Raw genomic sequence first — 22941 nt, 5'->3', positions numbered from 1 at the left:
TTATATGATGTCTATACCAAATAAATACTAATTCCTTCCGTTCAAATCTCTTTATTCAGGTACGAAAAGATTAACTACAAAATAAAAGATAAAACACACTAAATTCTACTATCAAAACTAACATTTTGTGAATTATAATACAATACAAAAGTGCATCTATCATAACATTTACAGTAGTAACATACACTTGTTCTCATTCAAAAATGTAATATCATGAACATTTACGGTAAATAATTGCCAAATTATCAAGGTCAAGTTTTATCAGTTTTACATCAATTAAACTCAAAATTTCTAACTTTAAACATGAAAGATAATTTATCTGCATTAAATAAAAGAAACATACCATATTGGTTGACTCTGGTATTCCTTATTTTCATCATAATCAAAGATTTTCACCAAGCACGTTTCGTGCAAATTCCCTGAAGGGGTTCATTAAAGTAAAGGGAAAGTAACTTATCTCAAAATAGAATATCACTAATTACCAAAAAATACAACAATAGGCAACAATGGTTTTGTTCTCAAATTTGGCCGCTACATTCCAGCCCCTTAATTGTGGTCTTAAAGAACTCAATTATCAAAAATTATAAGAAGGCCAAATAATTTCCCAATTTAAGTGACAATCAATAAACTAAACCTTTATATAGTCCATTTATACAACAAAGTACTTTCAAACACAAGTTACTGTTCTAACATGACTAGTGCAAACTATGACTCTAAATATCAGCTTCTAATACCAAACACAACTTTGCGACTGGTCGTAATAATGTTGTTGAATATGTTTTTAGCCTCACTATACGAACATTGTCTGACTTGTCCTTTAGTACTTCAATGATTCTTCCTAAGTTCCAAAGATTCCTCGGTGTATTATCCTGGATCAATACAATGTCTCCTATTTTCAAGTTTCGCTTTTCAGAGTTCCACTTTTGCCTACTTTGTAATAAAGGCAAATACTCATGAGTCCATCTCTTCCAGAAAATGTCTGCTAGATATTGTATTTGTCGCCAACGTCTTCTTACGTAATTGTCTGTTTTACAAAAAGTTCCTGGAGGAAAGTACTCGCCAGGTCTTAATAAGAGAAGATGGTTCGGAGTAAGCACCTTTAAATCGTCTACGTGTTCAGATACTTCAGAAATCGGACGGTTATTCAAGATTGCTTCCACTTCACAAAACAATGTATTCAGATTTTCATCGTTCAATCGAAGACTCTGCTCTTGCATGACAGAATATAACACCTTTCTTACTGATCTTATTAATCTCTCCCACACGCCTCCAAAGTGTGACGCGGCAGGAGGGTTGAATGCCCATTTTATACTTTTCTGAAGCATGAAATTATTTATCTTGTCTATGTTCCATCTTTCTATTTCTTCTCTCATTTCTCTTTCAGCTCCAACTAGATTTGTTCCGTTGTCTGATCTTATGAATTCTGGATTTCCTCTGCGGGATATTAAACGTCTGATTGCGTTTATACAAGAATCTGTATCCATAGAATGTGCGATTTCCAAGTGAACGGCACGAATGGAAAGACAAGTAAAGATAACTCCATATCGTTTCACTAAACTTCTTCCTTGTTTGATCTGAAACGGTCCAAAAAAGTCCATTCCAACCATCGTAAATGGTGGTTTGTCAGATATAAGTCTCTCCTTTGGTAAATTAGCCATTTTTTGGTCAACAAATGGTGCACAGTACTTCCTACAGATTACACATTTTGATACTATTGCTTTAATCATAGAGCCAGCACCAATAATCCAAAATTTTTGCCTTAGTTGCGCCAGAATTGAGTTTTTACCCAAGTGTCCTACTGAACGGTGAATGTCTTCAATAATCAACTTTGAAATGTTAGAGTCTTTCGGTAATAATATTGGATGTTTCGCATCATACGGCAAATCAGCACGCTCTAATCTTCCTCCTACTCTTAACAAACCATTCTCGTCTATAAATGGATTAAGTTTGAAGAGTTTAGATGACTTCTTTAACACTTTACCTCGGTCAATATTTTGAAGTACATGTATTTCTTCTTCAAAGTGAACATTTTGCTCATATTTAATGATAGCCATTTCTGATCTATTAAGTGTTTCAGTTGTCGGTAACGTGATCTGAACATCTTTCGTTACTCCGTTCAATGATTTTCTAACTGTTCGTTCATTCTGATTATCTACTGAGTTCTCATTCTCTGACTGACGTCTGTTTCTTATCTGTTTTCTTTCCTTAACGAGTTTCCTTAAGTTGTATAACGCAATAAATAACCAACTAGTTATTTTCTTCAGTTTCTTCCATTCTGAGAATAGAGAAAACAGTCTATCTAATTCGTGATGTTTGCTTGACAATATTGTAGTGTTAACGACTCGTTTCACTTCTTTATCTTCATCAATAATAGTCTTGTCTATGTGCCCTTCTGGCCATTCTATTTCTGGTTTCCAAAGATACTCTGGTCCATTGAACCAGTCTGGGTTTGATTCAAACTTTGAAACTGACATTCCCCTAGATGCATAATCGGCGGGATTAAGCTTTGTGTTAATATACTTCCACTGATCAACAATTGTAGCTTCGTGAATGACTTCTAAGCGGTTTGCAACGAAAGTGTGGAAACGTATATTCTGATTGCTGATATAGCGTAATACTGACATACTGTCTGTCCAAAAGAATGTTTTGTCTATACTATAGTTTAACTCCTCTAATATTACTTTACTTAGTTTTACTGCTCGTGTTGCGGCTGTAAGTTCCATCCTAGGTATAGTTACCTTTTTCAATGGTGCTACCCGAGACTTGCCGAGTACAAAAGAACAATGAATCATACCTTCATCATCAACAAGGCGTAAATAAAATACCATTCCGTAGCCAATTTCACTAGCATCCGAAAAGCAATGCAGCTGAGATGAAACAACCTTTCCAAAGTTTTCAGGTTTATAGCACCTGTCTATTCTCACGTTCTCAAGGTCGGAAAGCTGATCTAACCAATCATTCCATTTCTTTAAATCAGGTCCTGTAAGTTCTTTATCCCAACTAAATCCTTGTCTACACAAACCTTGTAGTATAGATTTAGCATTCAGCACGTACGGCGATATAATTCCTAAAGGATCATATACTGAACTAGTAATTGAAAGAATACTTCTTCTAGTCGCTATCTTTTCTTTGCACTTAATTCTGAATCCAAGAGTGTCAGTCTCTATAAACCATTGCACACCTAATGCACGTTCAACCGGGAGGTCATCCTCAAGACTCCACTGCTTGACCTCTTTGGCACGCTCCTCCTCTGGTATCGATTTAATTACGAGTGGGCTGTTACTGATCCATTTTGTCATATGAAATCCACCCTTTTGACACAAAGAAGTTACGTTCTTTATCAACGATATTGCCTCAACGTCAGTCGATAAGGACGAAAGACAATCATCAACATACATGCTCTTAGTTATTGTATGTGCTACTACTTTGTCATAGTGTTCACCGAAGTCTTCAGCTGTTCTTTTTAGCGCATAGTTACAGCAACTTGGTGATGATGTGGCACCGAACAAATGCACGGTCATTCTATACTGTTCCGGTTCATTCTCCATGTTACCGTTCGGCCACCAAAAGAATCTTAAACAGTCTCTATCAAGTGGTGGCACTTTCACCTGGTGAAACATAGCTTCTATATCTCCTAAAATTGCAACTTTCTCTTCACGGAATCTTATGAGAACACCTAGAAGGTTATTAGTGAGATCTGGTCCCTGTAAGAGTTGTTTATTTAGAGACACACCCATATATGTAGCTGAACAGTCAAACACAATTCTAATTTTGTCTGGTTTCTGACTGTGGTAAACACCATGATGCGGGATATACCATACTCGTCCATCGTTTCTGTTGAACTGTTCCTTAGGGACGTGTTCCATGTAACCTCTTTCTAACAGTTTGTCCATAAAATCAGTATAGTCCTGTTTGAATTTAGGATTCTTTATAAACTTGTTCTTAAGACTTCTCAATCGCTGCTGGCCCTGGGAAGCATTATTCGGCAGTTTCACATTGCTGTCACGGAAGGGTAGCGGAATGTAGTACTGTCCCTTCTCAAAATGAATATTCTTATTCACATAATCTAAGAAAGAATTGTCGTCTACTGAGTTTTCTCTCTTGTCATCTATGATGCGTTCAGGAAAATCAAAGTTCATAGATTTTTCAACTAACTCGTTAAGCCTTGAATGCTCTTCTTCATGAATCGCAGACATCTCTACTCGATTAACGACTTTATTAGTTCCTGTACATTCTCGTATCATATTCCATATAATCCACCCTAATCTAGTGCGTGTGGCATGTGGGGACCCACTTGGTCCTGTTGCTACCTCAAAGGGTGTGTAGGCATCTGGGACATTATTGCCTATCATAAGTCCAATACTAGCATCAAGGTTAGGCCATTTAATTCCCGACAAGTGACTCCATTTCGAAATTTCTTCTTGTTTCGGAATGTGATCCACTGAAACTGGCATCTCATCCTTTGTATAGACTCTTGGAAGTTCTACAACATCATTCATTTCTAGGTCCAATACTTGTAATCCAGAAACTGCATAAGTTGTCATCTTATACGGTTCACCCATGGTATTCAGTGTAATCTGCATTCTTTTACCATTTCCACCTAGCTTGTGCAACAGATTTTCTGTACAGAATGACACGCTACTTCCTGAATCAAAGAATGCGTATGTCTCTACACAAGGTGCTTTATTCTTCAGTTTTACCCTTACTGGTATTATAGCCATTGCACATGACATATCCCCAGCCCCTACTTGGCTGTTATTATCTGATAAATAGCTTGTACACGCGCTAGTCTTGTTTTCCACCTCTGTCGAACTTTCACTCTGTTTCATTGGTGTAACATCTCTTGGTACTTTGTCTTTGTCGTGAAGTAAAGTCGGATGTCTTTTGTTACAAATGAGGCATGTGGCTCGCATTTTACAGTTAACTGTTCTGTGTCCTATTTTGAGACAACCAAAACAATGACCTTTGCTCTTTAAATGTTCATAACGGTTTCTAATACTCAAAGATAGTATGCTTTTGCAATCTTCTAATTTATGACAGTTTCCACAGTAGGTACATTTCAGTTCATTTACATGCTTATCATGTTCGTTTTTAACATCTGTGGCAAAGCTCATCCTTTGAGTCTGTTTCGATTTGTTATCAGTCACATTTTTAGCCTTCTGGTCTCTTGTATTATTCTGTTTTGCAGAAACCGCTATATTACCATAAGTTGGGTCATTGGCCTTTTTAGCTTCCTGTTTAACAAACTGCACAAAATGTGTAAATGTTACAGACTCTTTCTTTTCCTTTGTTCGCATAACTACATTTCTCCATCGATCATGAAAGTAGAATGGTAATTTAATCATTAGTCGTTTAATGTTCTCGGAGTATTCAAGAATACGCATAGCTTCCATGCTTTCAGCTGCATTTTCACATTCAATCAAAAATAAAGAGAAATCATCAAGTGACTTTGAATCTCCAGCTTGTATGGTAGGCCACTCTAGTGCTCTTTTAATGAATGCATTTGCAATAACTTCTGTATCTCCGTATCTTTCTTCTAATTGTTTGATTGCTGCACTATATGCATGTTCGCCTATTAAATGGCTGAATCCACTTACTACTTTGCTTGCTTCGCCATATGTAAATTGTTCCAAATAAGTCATTTTCTCCTCCTCGTTATCTGTATTTGCAACTATTCTTGCTTGAAATTGTCTATAAAACTTTCTGTATTCTAAAGGGTTTCCTCCAAATTTCTTAATATCAGGTGTAGGTTTTCGTAAGTGTTTCACTACTGCAGACATACTATTTTCCGCTATATTGCTATTTTCCACTGTATTAGCCTGAATATTGTTCATATTTTCATCATGTTTAATGCTGGATATCACAGTCGTATTATGTTCATTTTTAGGTTCTTGCAAATGTGTGTTGTTTGAGGTAGATATAATTTTATTGACCTGTAGGGCTTTAACTGGTCTAGTATCGAGTACTTCTTTTATCTCGTTCTTTGGTACAAACGGTTTTGCCATTACGTTATAATTCACAGCTGTTTTTTGTGCAATGTCAGATTTCTTTGGTTTTGATTGTACTTTCGAAACGTGAGTACTACATGTACTATTTGATTCAGATTCAAGATTTTCATACTTGTCTAATAATTTTGTTTTTGCGTCTGCTATAGCTATATCGGTGTCAAGTTGTAATTCTTCTTCTTCTAATTTTAATTTTAACTTTGCTAACTCAATGTCTTTCTTTCTTTTAAGTGCTGCCAATTTTGTCTCTAATTCAACTCGTTTTTGTTCTTCTTTTAACCTTTGCGATGATAAACTTGATCTTGAAAGTGATGATCGTTTGCTAATTACACTTTTTGACCTCTGTGTTTGTTTATTTTCTTCGCGGATAGCGTTGAAATAATTTTCTATTGATCTCTTGATCTCGCGTAAAGATTCATCTCTTTCTTGGAAAACCATCATATATGATTCTTTGTCTTCCTCATGACCTATCTTAGGCATAATGTTTTGGTGTTGTTCAATGAACATCTCATATTTGTCCATCCATATTGAATACTTCCCTTTGATGGTATCATATGGTGCTTTATCTGCTATTAGATCAATAATGTTTTCAGAAAGACGATTTAAGCCACCGTAACTATGGGCAAGCTTATCAAATTCGTATTGTTGTCCTTTTTCTGATAATGTTCTTGCTCTGGCACCATCTACATGTTCTGATTCTGAACTACATGTAGTCGTACTGTTCGTTTCTTCCGTTACATTTGTGTCTTTTATATTTGCACTTTCTTCAATTACATTTGTGTCTATTATATTTGCACTTTCTTCATCTTTAGTGGCTTTGGTGTCGCTTTCTGTTAAATCCATGTCAATATGTTAATGATATGATGTCTATACCAAATAAATACTAATTCCTTCCGTTCAAATCTCTTTATTCAGGTACGAAAAGATTAACTACAAAATAAAAGATAAAACACACTAAATTCTACTATCAAAACTAACATTTTGTGAATTATAATACAATACAAAAGTGCATCTATCATAACATTTACAGTAGTAACATACACTTGTTCTCATTCAAAAATGTAATATCATGAACATTTACGGTAAATAATTGCCAAATTATCAAGGTCAAGTTTTATCAGTTTTACATCAATTAAACTCAAAATTTCTAACTTTAAACATGAAAGATAATTTATCTGCATTAAATAAAAGAAACATACCATATTGGTTGACTCTGGTATTCCTTATTTTCATCATAATCAAAGATTTTCACCAAGCACGTTTCGTGCAAATTCCCTGAAGGGGTTCATTAAAGTAAAGGGAAAGTAACTTATCTCAAAATAGAATATCACTAATTACCAAAAAATACAACAATAGGCAACAATGGTTTTGTTCTCAAATTTGGCCGCTACACATTAAACGAAAGGATAACAACTGGCACATTTCGAACTTGGTACTTGCATTAATTTTCCTTATGTACAAAGTGGTGGATTTGCAGCATTATATTAGTGGTTATTGCCTTTGAACTAACTGTCAATTAGACTTTCACTTGTATGACAGTCGTATACCATTCCATACATTGACAAGAATGTGTGAACAAAACAAACAGACATTTAATCTAAGATGCATGATTTTTTGTTATATTAGTTTTTGTTGGCTTTGAACTAACTGTCAGTTACTATGAGTACTCTTAGATATGTATTTAGTGTCTTTTTGTTGTTAGGATGTACAAGTACCCGGTCACGTCCAACTGGTTTTACAATTTTTTATATATTACATCTGAAGCGCTTTTCTGGATTTAACTTCACCAGGAACCTATCGATAAAGTGTTTAGAAGGGAAACAACACTTTATTTTTGTTGCATCCAAAGCGCTTTTCTGGATAAATCCATCAGGAATATTTTACTTAACACTGAAATATATATTTATCATTAATTGGCGCAGTATAATTGGCACACATTTTTCTTCTTCGTGGAAATGAAATATTCTGCTGACATTTAACTCCTTTTTTGCTCTATTGTGAGTAATTGGACATAATCGTTATATTGATGAGAGAGTAGCAGACTCAGTGCTACGTCATTAAATCGATGTAAATTTGCATATAAAACAGGAAGATATGACCCAATATATCTGATCTATGTAATTTTTAATTACTTCATTTTTACTTTCATATATAATATAGTATTATGATAAAATCAAGCTGAATATACAAGTCATAAAACGAAAGCATCAAAGAGTAATTATTTAAGTGAGTGACAAGATACAGTATAACATATTGTGTAATTCTGGTGCTTTTGCTTTGAAAATGACATAAACATGTCGCTTAAATTAGTATGATATGGTGTAAATATTCTGTGACATTAGGTCACTGATAGTATTTAATTACATAGTCAGCTGCATTGTGGCATTACATATAGTATTATTGATTAATCAAATTTTAAGAGAAAATTATAAAATATAAATCATTTCATTTAAGACTGCACAAAACAATAACTCATCTACTTTGAATTAATGACTTTTCTTCCATTCGTGGAAATAAATAAAAATGTAATAATACTGTCATAATCCTGATTTTTGTATCTTTACGCACTACACACTTAAATGAATTTGACTATTCTTCGTATGGTTGTGGCTCTTAAAGCTGCTCTTTTTATTTAACACCATTGGCTCTCAAATATTTAGGCGTGAGTGTTCCGGATGATATAATCCGGAAACGTATGCACTTTCAAATAAATGTTGTTGTTGTTTGTCAACGTATATTTGTTCCACCTGACAGAAGTTCCAGTGGAAACTTTGTTATAAACATTGTCATAATATCTATTCCTGTTGGAACAAATATTCTATACTATTTATTCCGTTGGGAACATTTACTGTAATATTTATTCCTGTGGAAATAATATTCCAGAACATATTTTCCCTTTGGAACTTATATTATGAAGGAAATTCTATTCCGTGACAGTTGCAGCGCGCAAAATCTCACACTTAAATGACATTTTTCTTATGACTAATTGCATTGACTTAATCCTAAAGGTAATGTCCACAAACACACATTTATATTGTATGTATATGAGACAATATCTGAAAAAGTCTAATTTTCATGTCCCGCACTTCACCAGCAATTATTTTTTTATTCAACCATCTTTTTTGAAAATTTTAAGTTTTAGTATAAACTAAATTATATAATGCACCATGGCCTGCCAATTAAACACTCATTCTTATATTTCTTCCAATAAAATATTGTAATTTAAATGTTCAACCCCCCCTAAAATCATGTTGTCCCCTGTGTTTTTTTGAAAACTAAATCATTCAAATAATATCCAAATTAACTAAACAGGCGTCCGATTCTCACATATATGATATATTATTTAATAAACTTGCCCCTAATTTGTCTTTTTATATTATAACTATAGCATGTAATAAAATTTTGCAAATTTTAAGAGAAAAAAAAATTGTCCCCAGGGGTGATTTCCCTCCTGTTACCACTGGGTTTTTTTTACCTGTGGAAACGTTTACAAGACCAAAAGTTATTTTCTCATTATGTATTGTGAAGAGCATCATTCCCTGAATGTATTAGTACAAAGAAATAGTTGGAAAGGCGGCCAGGTTTGAAAATTCAAGCCCATCCAAGGTAAGAATTTATAGAAAAATACTTATTGGTGTTCTATCCTGTTATAGCCTTTTTTACACTTTCTGAGAATATTTTTAAGTGTGCACCACAACATTAAGTGTGTTTTTATATCATCTTTTTAAAAGTTATATGTCACAGGAAATACACTTACATTTAATGTGATAAAAAGGACAAAAACTATCGCGTAATTCCTTTCTGTTACGTTCTGTCATGTTACCTGATCAAAAGTAACAGCATAACCATCATCAGTAACAGGAAGGATGTTCAAGACAATTTCACTGAAGAATCGAACAGTTAATCTACTATATGCCAACCATTTCATTTAATATAAGTTGTCACCCCCATATCAAATAAATTTCAAAATAATATACAGTATATTGAATAAAAAAATAGGTTTTTTGCTTTTGATAACAGCAGAGAACATTGTGCAATTTTAGTATAGTAGATAGTAACAGAAAGGAATTTACTTTAGAATTTTTCATTACCTGGGCAGATTTTTCATCTTGCAAATACAGTTTCAAAGGATAAATACATTGTTTGCTGTTATCTTCCAATTGTGACCAATCTAAAATGATTTATTTTTCTTAAACTTTAGAATAAAGCAGAAAAATCCTTTCTGTTACCAACTCTGTCCTGTTACCGTTGTCCTGTTACTCAAGATTCTTTCATGTTACCGACATATCTGACTATATTTAAGTATATTTCTAAACCTTTTGTATTGCAAATGCTAAAATCAATAATTGGCATTTGATAAACTATTGCAGGATATACTAGTAAACCACAAATAGTGTCTTAAACTTATTCCTTATTCCCATTAGAAACTTTTTAAAATTGATTCACTTTGGTAACAGGAAAGAACTGGATTTTTTTTGTACCATTTTTTAAATTGCCATTGTTTCCTTATTAAACAAGTATTTGAATTACAGACAACAGTTCCTAGATCCCCAATGTGTGTTCTTCGATTTGTGCTATTAAAATACCGGGTCTAAAGATTTTTTTTTGGTTTTTTCTTATTGCCAAAAACTAGACTTTTTCAGATATTGTCTCATATACAGTCCAACATACCTCAATATAGGAGTATATGTGTGTGTTCCAGTCAGTACATAGAGCCTGGCATGTTCTCACACTTGTATCTAATTTACCACCAGTTAAGAATGAACGATATGATTCAAAATGCAGGCTTACAACCATTGGTTTGCATTTGCAAAGTAAGATTCCTCGTGCCTTTTGTTGACCGTTGTATTATTTCCGTGTCACAGATTATGACGGATATAGAACCCTTGTGATCCCATCTGTATAATATTTAGTGGGTTCGTGATACTTGGTCTTGTTTTCGATGACGTGTTTGGTAGACTGTTGTTTTTTACTTTCATTTTGTAGGTATTTCTTCGATACCTGAGTGTTGAAGCAAGTACCTACAATATAAACATGGTGATGATTACGATGATGATGATGATAAAAATGACGACGACTACGACGACGATGATGATGATAACGACGATGATTGTGAGGTGGTGATGATGATGACGATGATCCCTGTATGTTGGTTTTGATGATGTTTTTAAATCAGTTTTGATGCCAACAGATTTTTTCCATGTTATTCTTACACATTAGGTAAATCATAAAGACTTTAATTCAATTCTTTAAATGTAAATATGACCAACTGATCTCCTGTAAATTAGCAGCCAAACATCACGATAAAAAACAAGAAGAGGATTAAAAAAAACCCGAAGATTGCCCAACGTAAATACATAAAAACTGAAGCCTACATATGAACTTCTTTACTTGTTTAAAAAAAACCTACTTGAACTTTACTTACAAAACATGTAGATTGTCGAGTAAAAAAGAAGAGCAATAATTAAAACAAAATGATAGGTATGTGAAGGTAAGTCTTATTTCTTAAATTTATTTGTTATTATATACCGTGTTTAAGTCATATATCTATCACTCTTAAGGCATGTGTTGACTCCTATTTGACTTTTCAAGGCTGTTGGTCAAAGGAAATATAAAATAATAACAATTATCCAAAATCCAGTTGTACAGGTTTAAATTAATCGCCACCCACGTCGATTGACTGTCAGCCAAAACAAAAATTCCCTTGAAAATTATTTTACGTATTAAAAATTACATTTGTAATATCCGGCTGAAACAATTTCCCATTTCGTTACGTTATCTATTCATCCCTTGGTTGAATTCCTCATTTCGTTATGTTATCTTTTCATCCGTAGGTTGAATTACTCATTTTGTTATGTTATCTATTCATCCCTTGGTTGAATTCCTCATTTCGTTATGTTATTTATTCATCCCTTGGTTGAATTCCCCATTTCGTTATGTTATTTATTCATCCCTTGGTTGAATTCCTCATTTCGTTATGTTATTTATTCATCCCTTGGTTGAATTCCTCATTTCGTTATGTTATCCATTCATCCATTGTTGAATTCCTCAGGTCTATGTAGAAACATTCCAACAGTACCTAGAGTGTGTAGTAAAATTACTAACTCGCTCTTTATTCTCCTTTTTGTTATCACCAAAATGCGACGTATTGTTGCCAAAACTTTAAAGTATCATAACGTGTGCGAATAATGGAACGTGTTTTGTTAACATTTCAAGAGCACACATGTTCAATGGATACTATATAGGAAGATGTGGTATGAGTGCCAATGAGACAACTCCCAATCCAAATAACAATTTATAAAAGTTAAACCATTATAGGTCAATGTACGGCCTTCAACACGGAGCCTTGGCTAACACCGAACAACAAGCTATAAAGGGCCCCATAATTACTAGTGTAAAACCATTCAAACGGGAAAACCAACAGTCTAATCTATATAAAAAACAAGTCTACTTTTATTAGGGTTTCGTAAGCTATCGATAGTCAGAATAATATAAAAAATGTTATCCAAAAAACAAACTAAATCGGTTGGGGCAAAGACTCTCTTTTTCTGTGTAAATTTTCAATTCAACATATTTAATGTGTTATTTATTTAATCTTACAATAACAGTTACTGAAGTTAATAAAATCTGTCCTTCTATTTTATTCCCAACAATAACAAAATCTTATTACAACCTAGCACTTCTTTTTCTTATTTTACACTTTTGAAAATAAAAATAGAGGACAGAACGTATAACAATACTACTGTTATTGTAAGATCGTATGGATAGGATCATGACAAAATACGTACAGAGAGAAAAAATGCGGTGTGTTAGACCAGTTTCACTTGCACACAACCCCCCTTAGGTAAAACACAGTAAAATATGTCATGTATGTGCACTGTATGACCATAAAATTCGTATGAAAAATATATATAAATGATTGCACAAACCTGCACGCATAAATTAGATGACTTGTATTTAGTGAAGCTGCAAGCGTCGGCGAAGATTCATTTTCCAGGGTGAAGGTTAACGTGAGGAGTGATGATTATCACCTAGGGGTAAATCTAACATGTTTCTTTATGTAAGGTTAAAGATATAGCATCAATTTGTTGAAAGTAGGTTGTAAGTTTAGTGTGTCAAAATTTGCTGTATGAAACGAAAATTGTATGGGGTATAATTAAAATTTATAGGTTTTCATATCTACTTCATAACTTTTTTACTTAAATTCATAATTATTCAATGAATGCACTACTTTGTAAATTCGACCCTTCGACAAGCATTATTTTCTGTCACACTTTTCTCATGTGCTCTAATCAGAATGACGTCATGTTTAATCAGCACGAGTTGTCACGTGACATTCAAAGTTCATGTTTGCAGATACTTTGAATTTTGTAATATGCTGACTGAACTTCAAAAGTGTCATCTCGCATTTCTCCAGTAATACTAAACAAAATGACCCCGTAGCTATTCAGCAATTATTTGATGCGTAAGCGGTTTTCATGCAAATCTGTCTGAACATTCAGCTTTACAGAAACATTAACAATCATTTAACATACAATATGCGTCTCTACAGTAACATGAACAAATGCACAGCATGTATAGTCCTTTTTTTACATTGTATTTCTCCTTATAAGTACAAAATGAATGTAATTGAAAAATGTCTGAGTTTACACCCAGCAAAAAAGTTACAGTTCTTTATCAAGCCTTTGAATCTGACATCTAAACCTGCCTCACTCAGCTAAGTTTCTGTCTTTAGTTTCACTTCTACTACAATATTTTTCTAATATTACAGGCTTTAGTGCGACGAAGGACATTTGAGCACATTGATAGGACATTTATATTGAAAAAAAATCTGACATTTTAACATCAATTAACTTCACCAGATGTGTATTTCGACAATTAATGTCTCTTCTGTGATGCTCAAGACCTAACTGTAAGAAAATCAAAATCTTAGCAATATAGTATAACAATATTTCAAGTCAGAAATATGACAGTTGATTTCCATTCGTTTGATGTGTTTGAGCTTTTGATTGTGTCATTTGATGAGGGACTTTCTTTTTGAATTTTCCTTGAATTTCGTTTTTTGTGTGTGCTTAGTTTACCTTTTCAAAATAATTCTTACCGAATTGTTATTTCAGTACGTTTAATAATTGACTTACAAGGTTGATGATCTCCCTGGGACTAACAGTCCCACAGCAGAGTTAAAGACCCAATTGTATTTATAATATTACAATACCACACCAGATGCATATTTCGACAATTCAGTTATTTCAGTAATGACAGACCAGAATTTACAGATAATATTAATATTACTATATCCGTATATGATAGAAATTGTATTGAGCTGAAATAAAATATTTTTTCTGACATTGTGTTTTGTGTTGCGGATGTCAATTCGGTTCAAAAATCAAAACTCAAAATTCAAAATTCCCATTTTTTTTCAACATTTGATTTCAACATTTAGCATTCGTTTTTCAACATTTAACATTTAACATTCATCATTCCAAATTTTTATCATTTTTTTTTCAACATTCGATTTTAACATTCAACATTCGTTTTCAATATCTGAGATTCGTTTCAACATTTTTTTGTCAATATTCGTATTTAACATTGAACACTCGTTTTCTATTCCCCCCCTTTTTTTCTTTGTTAATCTAACATCCGAATCAACATTAGACATTCGTTTTCAACATGCAATACTTGTTTTTTAAACTCAACATTCGTTTTAAGCGTTCGTAGTTCAACATTAAACATTCTTTTTCAACATTCAACATGCGTTTCAACTAATAACATTCGTTTTCAATATTCAACATTCGTTTAAGCATTCGTTTTAACATTCAACAATCAAACACTTTTTTTTTCAAAATCGAGGATAACTTATTGAAATAATATAAGAACACTTGCTTTACTTACAAAAATGGCCAAAAGATATATATAATATACCTGGCTTTATTGCAAGAAAAACAGGTTATTAAGATTGACTAAAAATGTTGATTTTGGAAAACATACGCCATATGTCTTTTGTAACCACACAAGGTTAAGAACGCCATTGGCCGAGTTCACTTGAAGCTCTTCAATCGACTTCAGAGTTAATAGATTATCACGTGAACGCACTAGAGTTGATATTCGGAACAACTCTAAGTAACTCTAGGGTAAGGCCCTGACCAAGCATAAAAAATTAAATATTCTCATTGGTTTGACGTCATTCAAGAGTTTTTCGAGTTTAACCCTGGCTCGGTGAGGGTTGGAAACAGAGAACGAGGGGTTAACTCGAGTAGTTCCAGTAAAATCGTTTTGTTGAAACCCGAGTTAGTAAAGTTAACTCGAGAGTGTCAATTGAATTCGGCCATTGTGTCTAGTGCTATTATAACATTAATGGTACAACTTTAACTGCACCAGGTGTGTATTTTCACAATACATGTCTCTATAGTGATAATTTCAACAAAACATTTTTAAATCCATATTTTATTCAAAAATAGAAGAGCTGGCAAAACAAACAATACTGGAATTGCTATAACCAAACGAACTCAATGTTACCTAATCTATTCTCACTTTTGATAATTTAACCTTATCCACAACACCTTATATGATATATATCTATATATAATATTGCTTGTTGTTTTTTGTTTGTTTTTATAACCACATTTATGTTTTCATAATTATATATGTGCTTGTATAATAATAAAATATGAAAAAAAAAGAAAACTATCATTGTCAACTGTGATTAAGACATATTTTCGCTGTGAATGACTTATATACACTGCTGTAAAACCCCCAAATTTTTGTTTTTGTTTTTTTGTTGTTTATTTATTTGTGTTCTTCTTTTTCATTATTATATATTGCCCATTCTATGGAAAGATACTATGAAATCTGTATATTTATTTCTTTTTTCATTTTCGTAGAAAAGTTTAAGAACCAGTTGATAATGTTGTGAGTATTGCAACTAATATTGTTCCCCTACGATGTGTTTACTTGATCTGGCATTATAACTCATTTACGCAGTCAATTTATGTAGTTAACTGAGTATAAATGTTTAGTATCTTTCGAGAGTTAATTAGAATATGCATATATTTATTTGTTACTATTCAGCCTAGTTGGTTGTAATTGACATTTATCAAAAAAAATTTATTATAAAAAAAAGAAACAAGGCTTACATTGTCTATTCCAGACGAACATGTAGTCCACATAAGAATCGACAGTGTCGCTCGAAAAATAATATTGAAGTATGAGCTTCTTTGATATCTTTTCATATTCTACAAGCCACGGGATCATAACCTCTTAACACATAACTGCATTTATCGTTGATTTCATCTTAAGACCTCAGCAATGAGCAAATGACCTACCAACTTACTGCATATGTATAACCAACACATATGATTTAATGCCTCCCTATTTATATTTTAATCGTTGCCGTCAACGCAATCATAACGTTACAATAACAAACATTAAGACGATTGAAGGAGCATCAATTGTTTTATATAAAAGATGTGACAATAGAAACAAAATATTTAAAAGCCAAAAAGAAACATGCACAAATATTGAAGACTTAAAACACAAAACTAGTTTTACTTTAGGGTTTATATATTCACTACGACATCATTGTGTTAATGAATACGTTTGTACATATTATTATTAGCATCGGTTTAATAACCTCTCATTATCGGACTGTTAGTAAACTAGTAATAAAATATCAAATTGGGAAGACATTCATATATCTTTTTATAGATTTGTTATTAATTCCCAATATTTTATGATTTGTGTTTTTTTACTACCTTTTATGTTGGCATTGACCGTGACACCCAATGTCATCTATCCTTTAGTTCATTCAACCATTCCTATTAAAGTTGAAAAATATCTGAAATCCTTTCTTATTTATCATATAACTAGTATTTAATTAATATAATTTTAATATTTATTCCATAAAATTGAGAATGGAAATGGGGAATTCCAGTATTATTTAATTTTCTAAATCTTCTTTCAAATTTAATCTTTGAACTCTAAGTAATTTACAATGAAAAAGTATTTTTTCTACTATTCACATTGCATTTTACAATTAATTAACATTAAGAGGTAATTCTTATTTTATGTTATGTACTTAGATTTTCCTTGACGTTGAATACACACGAATAATAGGTTAAATGGACAATTCTGTGGCAAAGTAAAAAAATTGTAATTACAATTATTATCTACGCATAAAGTCGAAATACCCTTCTTGTGCTGTACGGTACAGTTAATGTTATACACATGTATGAACCAATAAATGTATATTAGAGTCATTTTAGATTTCAGTGTTCCTGTGTGGCGTACAACATTTTAATTCTGGTATCTATGATGAGTTTATTTTTTCATAATTTAAAAATTTATGTATGGTCAATTTTAAAAGGTTCGTAATAATTCATGTCAATACCGTAATACTGACTACTGTGCTGTGGAAACCCTCACGGATTGTACCAATTCATTTGGCCTTTTCAACTTCTTTTTTTTACTCGAGCGTCACTGACGAGTCTTTTTTAGACGAAACGCGCGTCTGGCGCAAATACAAAATTACAATCCTGGTATCTTCAATATATAATGAGTTTATTCAGCTAACTGGACAATGTGTTGTACGTTGTTATTTGTCTTAGCGTGTAAACCTATAGTTTTGACTATTGTTGTGGCGAAAGATACAAGACTGACATTCACGATCATGAGTCGAAAACAAATTGACATCGCCATGGATTAAAAAGAAAAAAATATCAGACAAACAATAGTACACAGAATACGACACAGACAACTATAATCCGTGAAACGGTTATTGCATAACTATTCGCAAACTCGTGATGGCGTCTTTAAAACGTACTATAAGATGATTTCAACTTCACCAGTTGGAACTTTTGTTTTAATAGCTTCCCTGTGAGCATCAATCCTCTATCAAGAAAATCTTTATAGGAAAACTAACCCTGAATAAATCGTATCAACTGGGCGATATATACTATGCTACTGGAATGTTGCTACATAGAATTTTAAAGTTCACAATTGGAAAGCTGAAATCATCTATTTTGTCGTAAAGTTTTGTTGTAAATTTTTTTTTCAACTGACACTGGTTTTCATTTGCTAGATGCACGTCAAGATATGAGTCAGACTTAACTGTTGCTTGTGTATCCTTTATCTCAATTTCGATCGGACACATAGTCACCAAACTTTGAATCATTTAGCGAAAGGATGAATGTTTGAATGTCCTGTACCAAGTCAGGAATATGGCCATTGTTATATTATAGTTCGTTTCTGTGTGTGTTACATTTTAACGTTGTGTTTCCGGTGTGTCGTTTGTTTTCTCTTATTTTTGAGTGTGAATTCACATTACTATAAGACGTGTTACGGTACTTATCTATCCCAAATTCATGTATTTGGTTTTGATGTTATATTTTTTATTCTCATACGATTTTGTCTAATGCTTAGTCCGTTTCTGTGTGTGTTACATTTTAATGTTGTGTCGTTGTTCTTCTCTTATATTTAATGCGTTTCCCTCAGTTTTAGTTTGTTACCCCGATTTTGTTTTTTGTCCATGAATTTATGAGTTTTGAACAGCGGTATACTATTGTTGCCTTTATTTTTGAATGAGTACACAATGACGAGCATATACTCTTCAATGATAAATATGTTATGAACTATAATATCTGTTTGCTCGTAAAATTAGTAAAAAGTTGCGAGAAATTACCTTTTGTTTTCCTCCTATAGTTAACTTTTGAACACACACTACTGTTACTTTTGATACAAATGCTGTCCCGAATTGGGAAAAAGATTAATCAAACAAATTGCTAAATATAGTACAAATAATTACTACTGACAAGTAATTGTTGCATTGTCTTTTTGTATGCTTAAATTTGTCCGAGGCATTTTATTCATTTCTAATTTATATTTTGCATGGATCAAATGATTGGAAAATCGGGGTCATGCGTTTTACCTCATATTAAGGACTGACCGAAACTGAAACTATCCATAGATTAATAGGTAAAAATACAATCAGACAAAGTTTCACCATCTAATTAAGTAAAGAAAAATTGTGCTAAACCATAGATTAATTAGGCGTCGTTCATGAGTTATAAATTGCGAATCAACAGCTACTATAAACTCTATATTTTTTGATATTTGTTATACTGATATGAACTTTATTGTATGCTTTATTATTTGATGCTTATTTTTTTTATTGCATTAATCATTCTACAGGGTGTAGTATTAATATGTCAAAATTAATTAATAGAATAATTATTTCCGAATACCAAAAAAAAAAAAACAAACGTTACCAAACATGAATGTCATATTCGATATAATTAATTTTGACTAACTGTTGCATAAATCGCAAACTATTCAGTCATCAAGGTGTGGGAGTACAGTGTATGAAATGTAGAATTTGTTGTTGTTACAACAATGCATTCTTAAGACAGAAAAAAATGTCTTGTACTATTTTGTTCTTTAAAAGTTGATTGAATACTTTAATAAATATATTTACAGCTATAAAAAGATTTTGATGTTAAAATTCTTCATTAAATTATTTTATTTAAAAAAAATTATATCAATATAATGACATTGTAGACATTTAAATGTTTTGAAACCAGATATTTTTTAGATATAAAAATATACGAAGTTTGCAATTGCTTCATTCTTACGGGTTCTTATTTGTATCTTCCAAAACATCTCATTACAGCCAATGACATTTTCTAAAGATCTTCTTCACCTTACAATGTCATTATGTACTTATCATTTTGTTTGTTTATATCTCAATATCTATTTTTTTTTTCTGCACAAACCATTAATATTGTCATTGCTTTATGCGTAATATACTTTCGTGAGGTTTTATCGCAGTATATATTTTTTATTGCAGACGATTTCCATGAAAACAGGAATTAAAGACATTGATAGGAAAAGAAAACAATTCTGTGAAGAAAATAGATGCTAGACGTTTTGATTGATTGATTGATTGATGCATTCATCAGGTTTCATCAGGATCATAAGTTTTGAGAAATGCTAAGTTGGAATTTTAAGTTAGAACTGAGAAATGTCACCTTGGAGTTAAGAAATGTCAAGTAGTACAGGTGTATGGTATCATGGAAGAGGAAATATCAACTAAGCAGTGATAATTATTCAGAGATATTTTAACAGCAGATAGTCCCTTTGGCCATTCTTTGATTTTTTTGTTTCTTCGCCTCGTATACAAAATTAATAGAATAAACACTCTCCTGTCAATATGTTCATATTAAGCAATTGCTCAATATGTTTGGTTAACAGAAAAGACCACGAGAGTAGACAAATCATGAAGTATTATACTAATTTGATTTTCATGACAAACCCATAACAGTATGTATGCATTAAAAAACCACAACAACTACAACAAATAAATTGTAATAAGATATGACAAGAAAATGAAGAAATAGGATATAAAAGATATTTGGTATGTGTTCTTTTGTTTTTAAAGATACTATTAAAAAATATTGTAGAAACTATTATTAATTATAAGTCATGATTAAATATGTTAAACGTGGTACATGATAACACTGTCAGGTGTTTAGGCATTTATTACAAAGCACTAATAATGGTCCTTTATGAAGGTTATTAAGTAGGGAACAATGTTTTGATTTGTAACGATATCTTAGTACTGTAAGTCTTTAAAAAAAAAAGCAAAATTATAAAGGGAATAAAGTAGGATTCATGTAATAGACGATGAAGAAGAAAAGATAGCGTTTACGACAAATAGATGACTTTACTTTTCCCATTATGATATTTTCATCATACATGTTATTCTATCGTCTTTATTATTTTTTGTAACATAGAATGAGTTCTACATTGTTTTGTATCGATGTCAATTATAAAGACTGATATATTCAACTTAAGTAGCCACTTTTTTTGCCCACCTGTTATTCCTTTATAAATTCACCATTTATAAATTATGAATGAATTTGATTATCATGAACTGCAAACCGATGTTGAATAATTAAAATCGGGGCCTATTATAGCTGACTATGCGGTATGGACTTTGCTCATTGTTGAAGATCATACGGTGACCTATAGTTGTTAATTTCTGTGTCATTTTGGGCTTTTGTTGATAGTTGTCTCATTGGCAATCATACCACATCTTCTTTTTTTATATATCTATATCTATATCTCTTTAAATCAACAAACAAAGGCTTCTTAAAAGTCAAGTTGAAATCATCTTTTTGAAAATGTGATTAACGCAACCATGATCTAATTTAACATTGTTTTGTATCGATGTCAATTATAAAGACTGATATATTCAACTTAAGTAGCCACTTTTTTTGCCCCCTGTTATTCCTTTATAAAGTCACCGAGTATAAATTATGAATGAATTTGATTGTCATGAACTGCAAACCGATGTTGAATAATTAAAACCCTATTCTTAGTCTAAAATTAGTTTTGTCGTTTTCCTCACAGACTTTACGTTTGGAATTATGCATGACCGTAGATTCTTGATGAAGACTCCTTTCATGACAATCGACATCGACTATTGGTACCTTCAATTTCACAGGCGTAATGGATCGGTCGTATTAAAAGCTTATATCATTGAGGAATTACTTAACATGTATATATTTATTAAACTATTAATAAAAAGATATATCTTGAAGAAGAACGGATATATCGAGCCAATGTAAATGTTTATGTTTTTTCATTCTCTTTTAGATATATGTACCATCGACTGTAACATTTTGTATGTCAGATTTATCTGTATGTTTGTTTTAATCGTTGAATGTTCTTGCATTAGTTTGTACTGTATTCTTGTCATGTAATGATGTCATTTTAGTGTTGTATTTAACATTGCCATAAAAGTGCGAGGTTTGGCTAGTCACAAAACCATGTTCAACCCACCATTTTTTCTTAAAATGTCCTGTACCAAGTCAGGAAAATGGCCATTGTTATATTATTGTTCGTTTCTGTGTGTGTTGCAGTTTAGTGTTTCTGTTGTGTCGTTGTTCTCCGCTTATATTTGATGTGTTTCCCTCAGATTTAGTTTGTAACCCAAGTTTTTTTTTCTCAATCGATTTATGAATTTTAAACAGTGGTATAATACTGTTTGCTTTATTTAGTTGATTGTGTCGAACTAATATGGATAGTGTGTTTCAATTACAGAGTAATTTATGACAAGGTCAATTGCTATCTAAAATAAGACTTTGTTGTCCCAAGGTTGTAGTAATATACGGTCGTTCTCACACCCTGAATGGCTGTTGACCGGATTCATCCCAACAATTCACACTGATGCAGCAAATTGTCAAACATGGTCCGTTGTATTTTCATCAATGTCTGTGTTCTCTTTGGCGAAATCGCAACCATTTGCTTATACAAATAACGACAACTCAGATCAATCAAGTGTCGGAAAATATTAAGTGAAAGTATACACATATTTAATAGTATTGCCGTTGATAAACAGAATTAATTTTAAATTCAAATTTTTGAATTAAAAAAACCACACCTATAATGTGATGAGAACATTATGAGAACAAACCATACACAATGTTTGGAGACATATGCCTTTTTTATTAAGGAAGCTAAAAAGAGAAAATAAAATACTCAATTAAACAATAAAAGAAAAATTTAATAAGATTTACAAACAAACACATATATCGTTGTAATAGGTATACTGAATTTGGCTATTTGGTTTAGGTATTTTTGACATATAGCTCTTCAACGGTTTCGGTACTTTTACAACTTCGGATTTCAAATGTTAAGCTTTGAGCGTTCCTGATGAAGGTAAATCCAGAAAAGCGCTTCCAACGCAAGAAATTATTAAACGTGTTGTTTTCAATTTTCAAACTTAAAGTGTTATAGAGATGACTACTAACATCTGATTTTTGCATAACTTCCAAGCATAGTTATTGTTTTCTATAGCAAGAACTTAAAATTCATAAAATCATAGCATTTACAAGTTAAATTATCTGTTTTATGACCTAGGGGTAGGCAATGTTCTATG

At 32.1% G+C, this 22941-nt stretch overlaps 1 protein-coding gene across 2 annotated transcripts; it reads right to left on the bottom strand.

Annotated features, from left to right (window-relative positions):
* Positions 1-7391, bottom strand: LOC139513353 (uncharacterized). 2 transcript variants are annotated; one of them, XR_011662434.1, is made up of 3 exons: positions 7205-7391; positions 344-6935; positions 1-74 (listed from the first exon to the last, which is right to left on the bottom strand). XR_011662434.1 is itself a non-coding variant. In XM_071301756.1 (2 exons), the coding sequence occupies exon 2, from the start codon at positions 6846-6848 to the stop codon at positions 714-716; it is 6135 nt and encodes a 2044-aa protein (XP_071157857.1). In that variant the 5' UTR covers positions 6849-6935; positions 7205-7391; the 3' UTR covers positions 82-713. The 2 variants fall into 2 exon arrangements, 1 of the variants encoding a protein (XP_071157857.1); XM_071301756.1 differs by lacking the exon at positions 1-74 and having other exon boundaries at positions 82-6935.
* Positions 7392-22941: the final 15550 nt, after the last annotated feature.

The sequence above is a fragment of the Mytilus edulis genome, chromosome 2 (assembly GCF_963676685.1).
Source record: "Mytilus edulis chromosome 2, xbMytEdul2.2, whole genome shotgun sequence".
Lineage (NCBI taxonomy): Eukaryota > Metazoa > Mollusca > Bivalvia > Mytilida > Mytilidae > Mytilus > Mytilus edulis.
The sequence above is the reverse complement of the archived record's forward strand: the minus strand, read 5'-3'. Positions and strand labels throughout refer to the sequence as shown.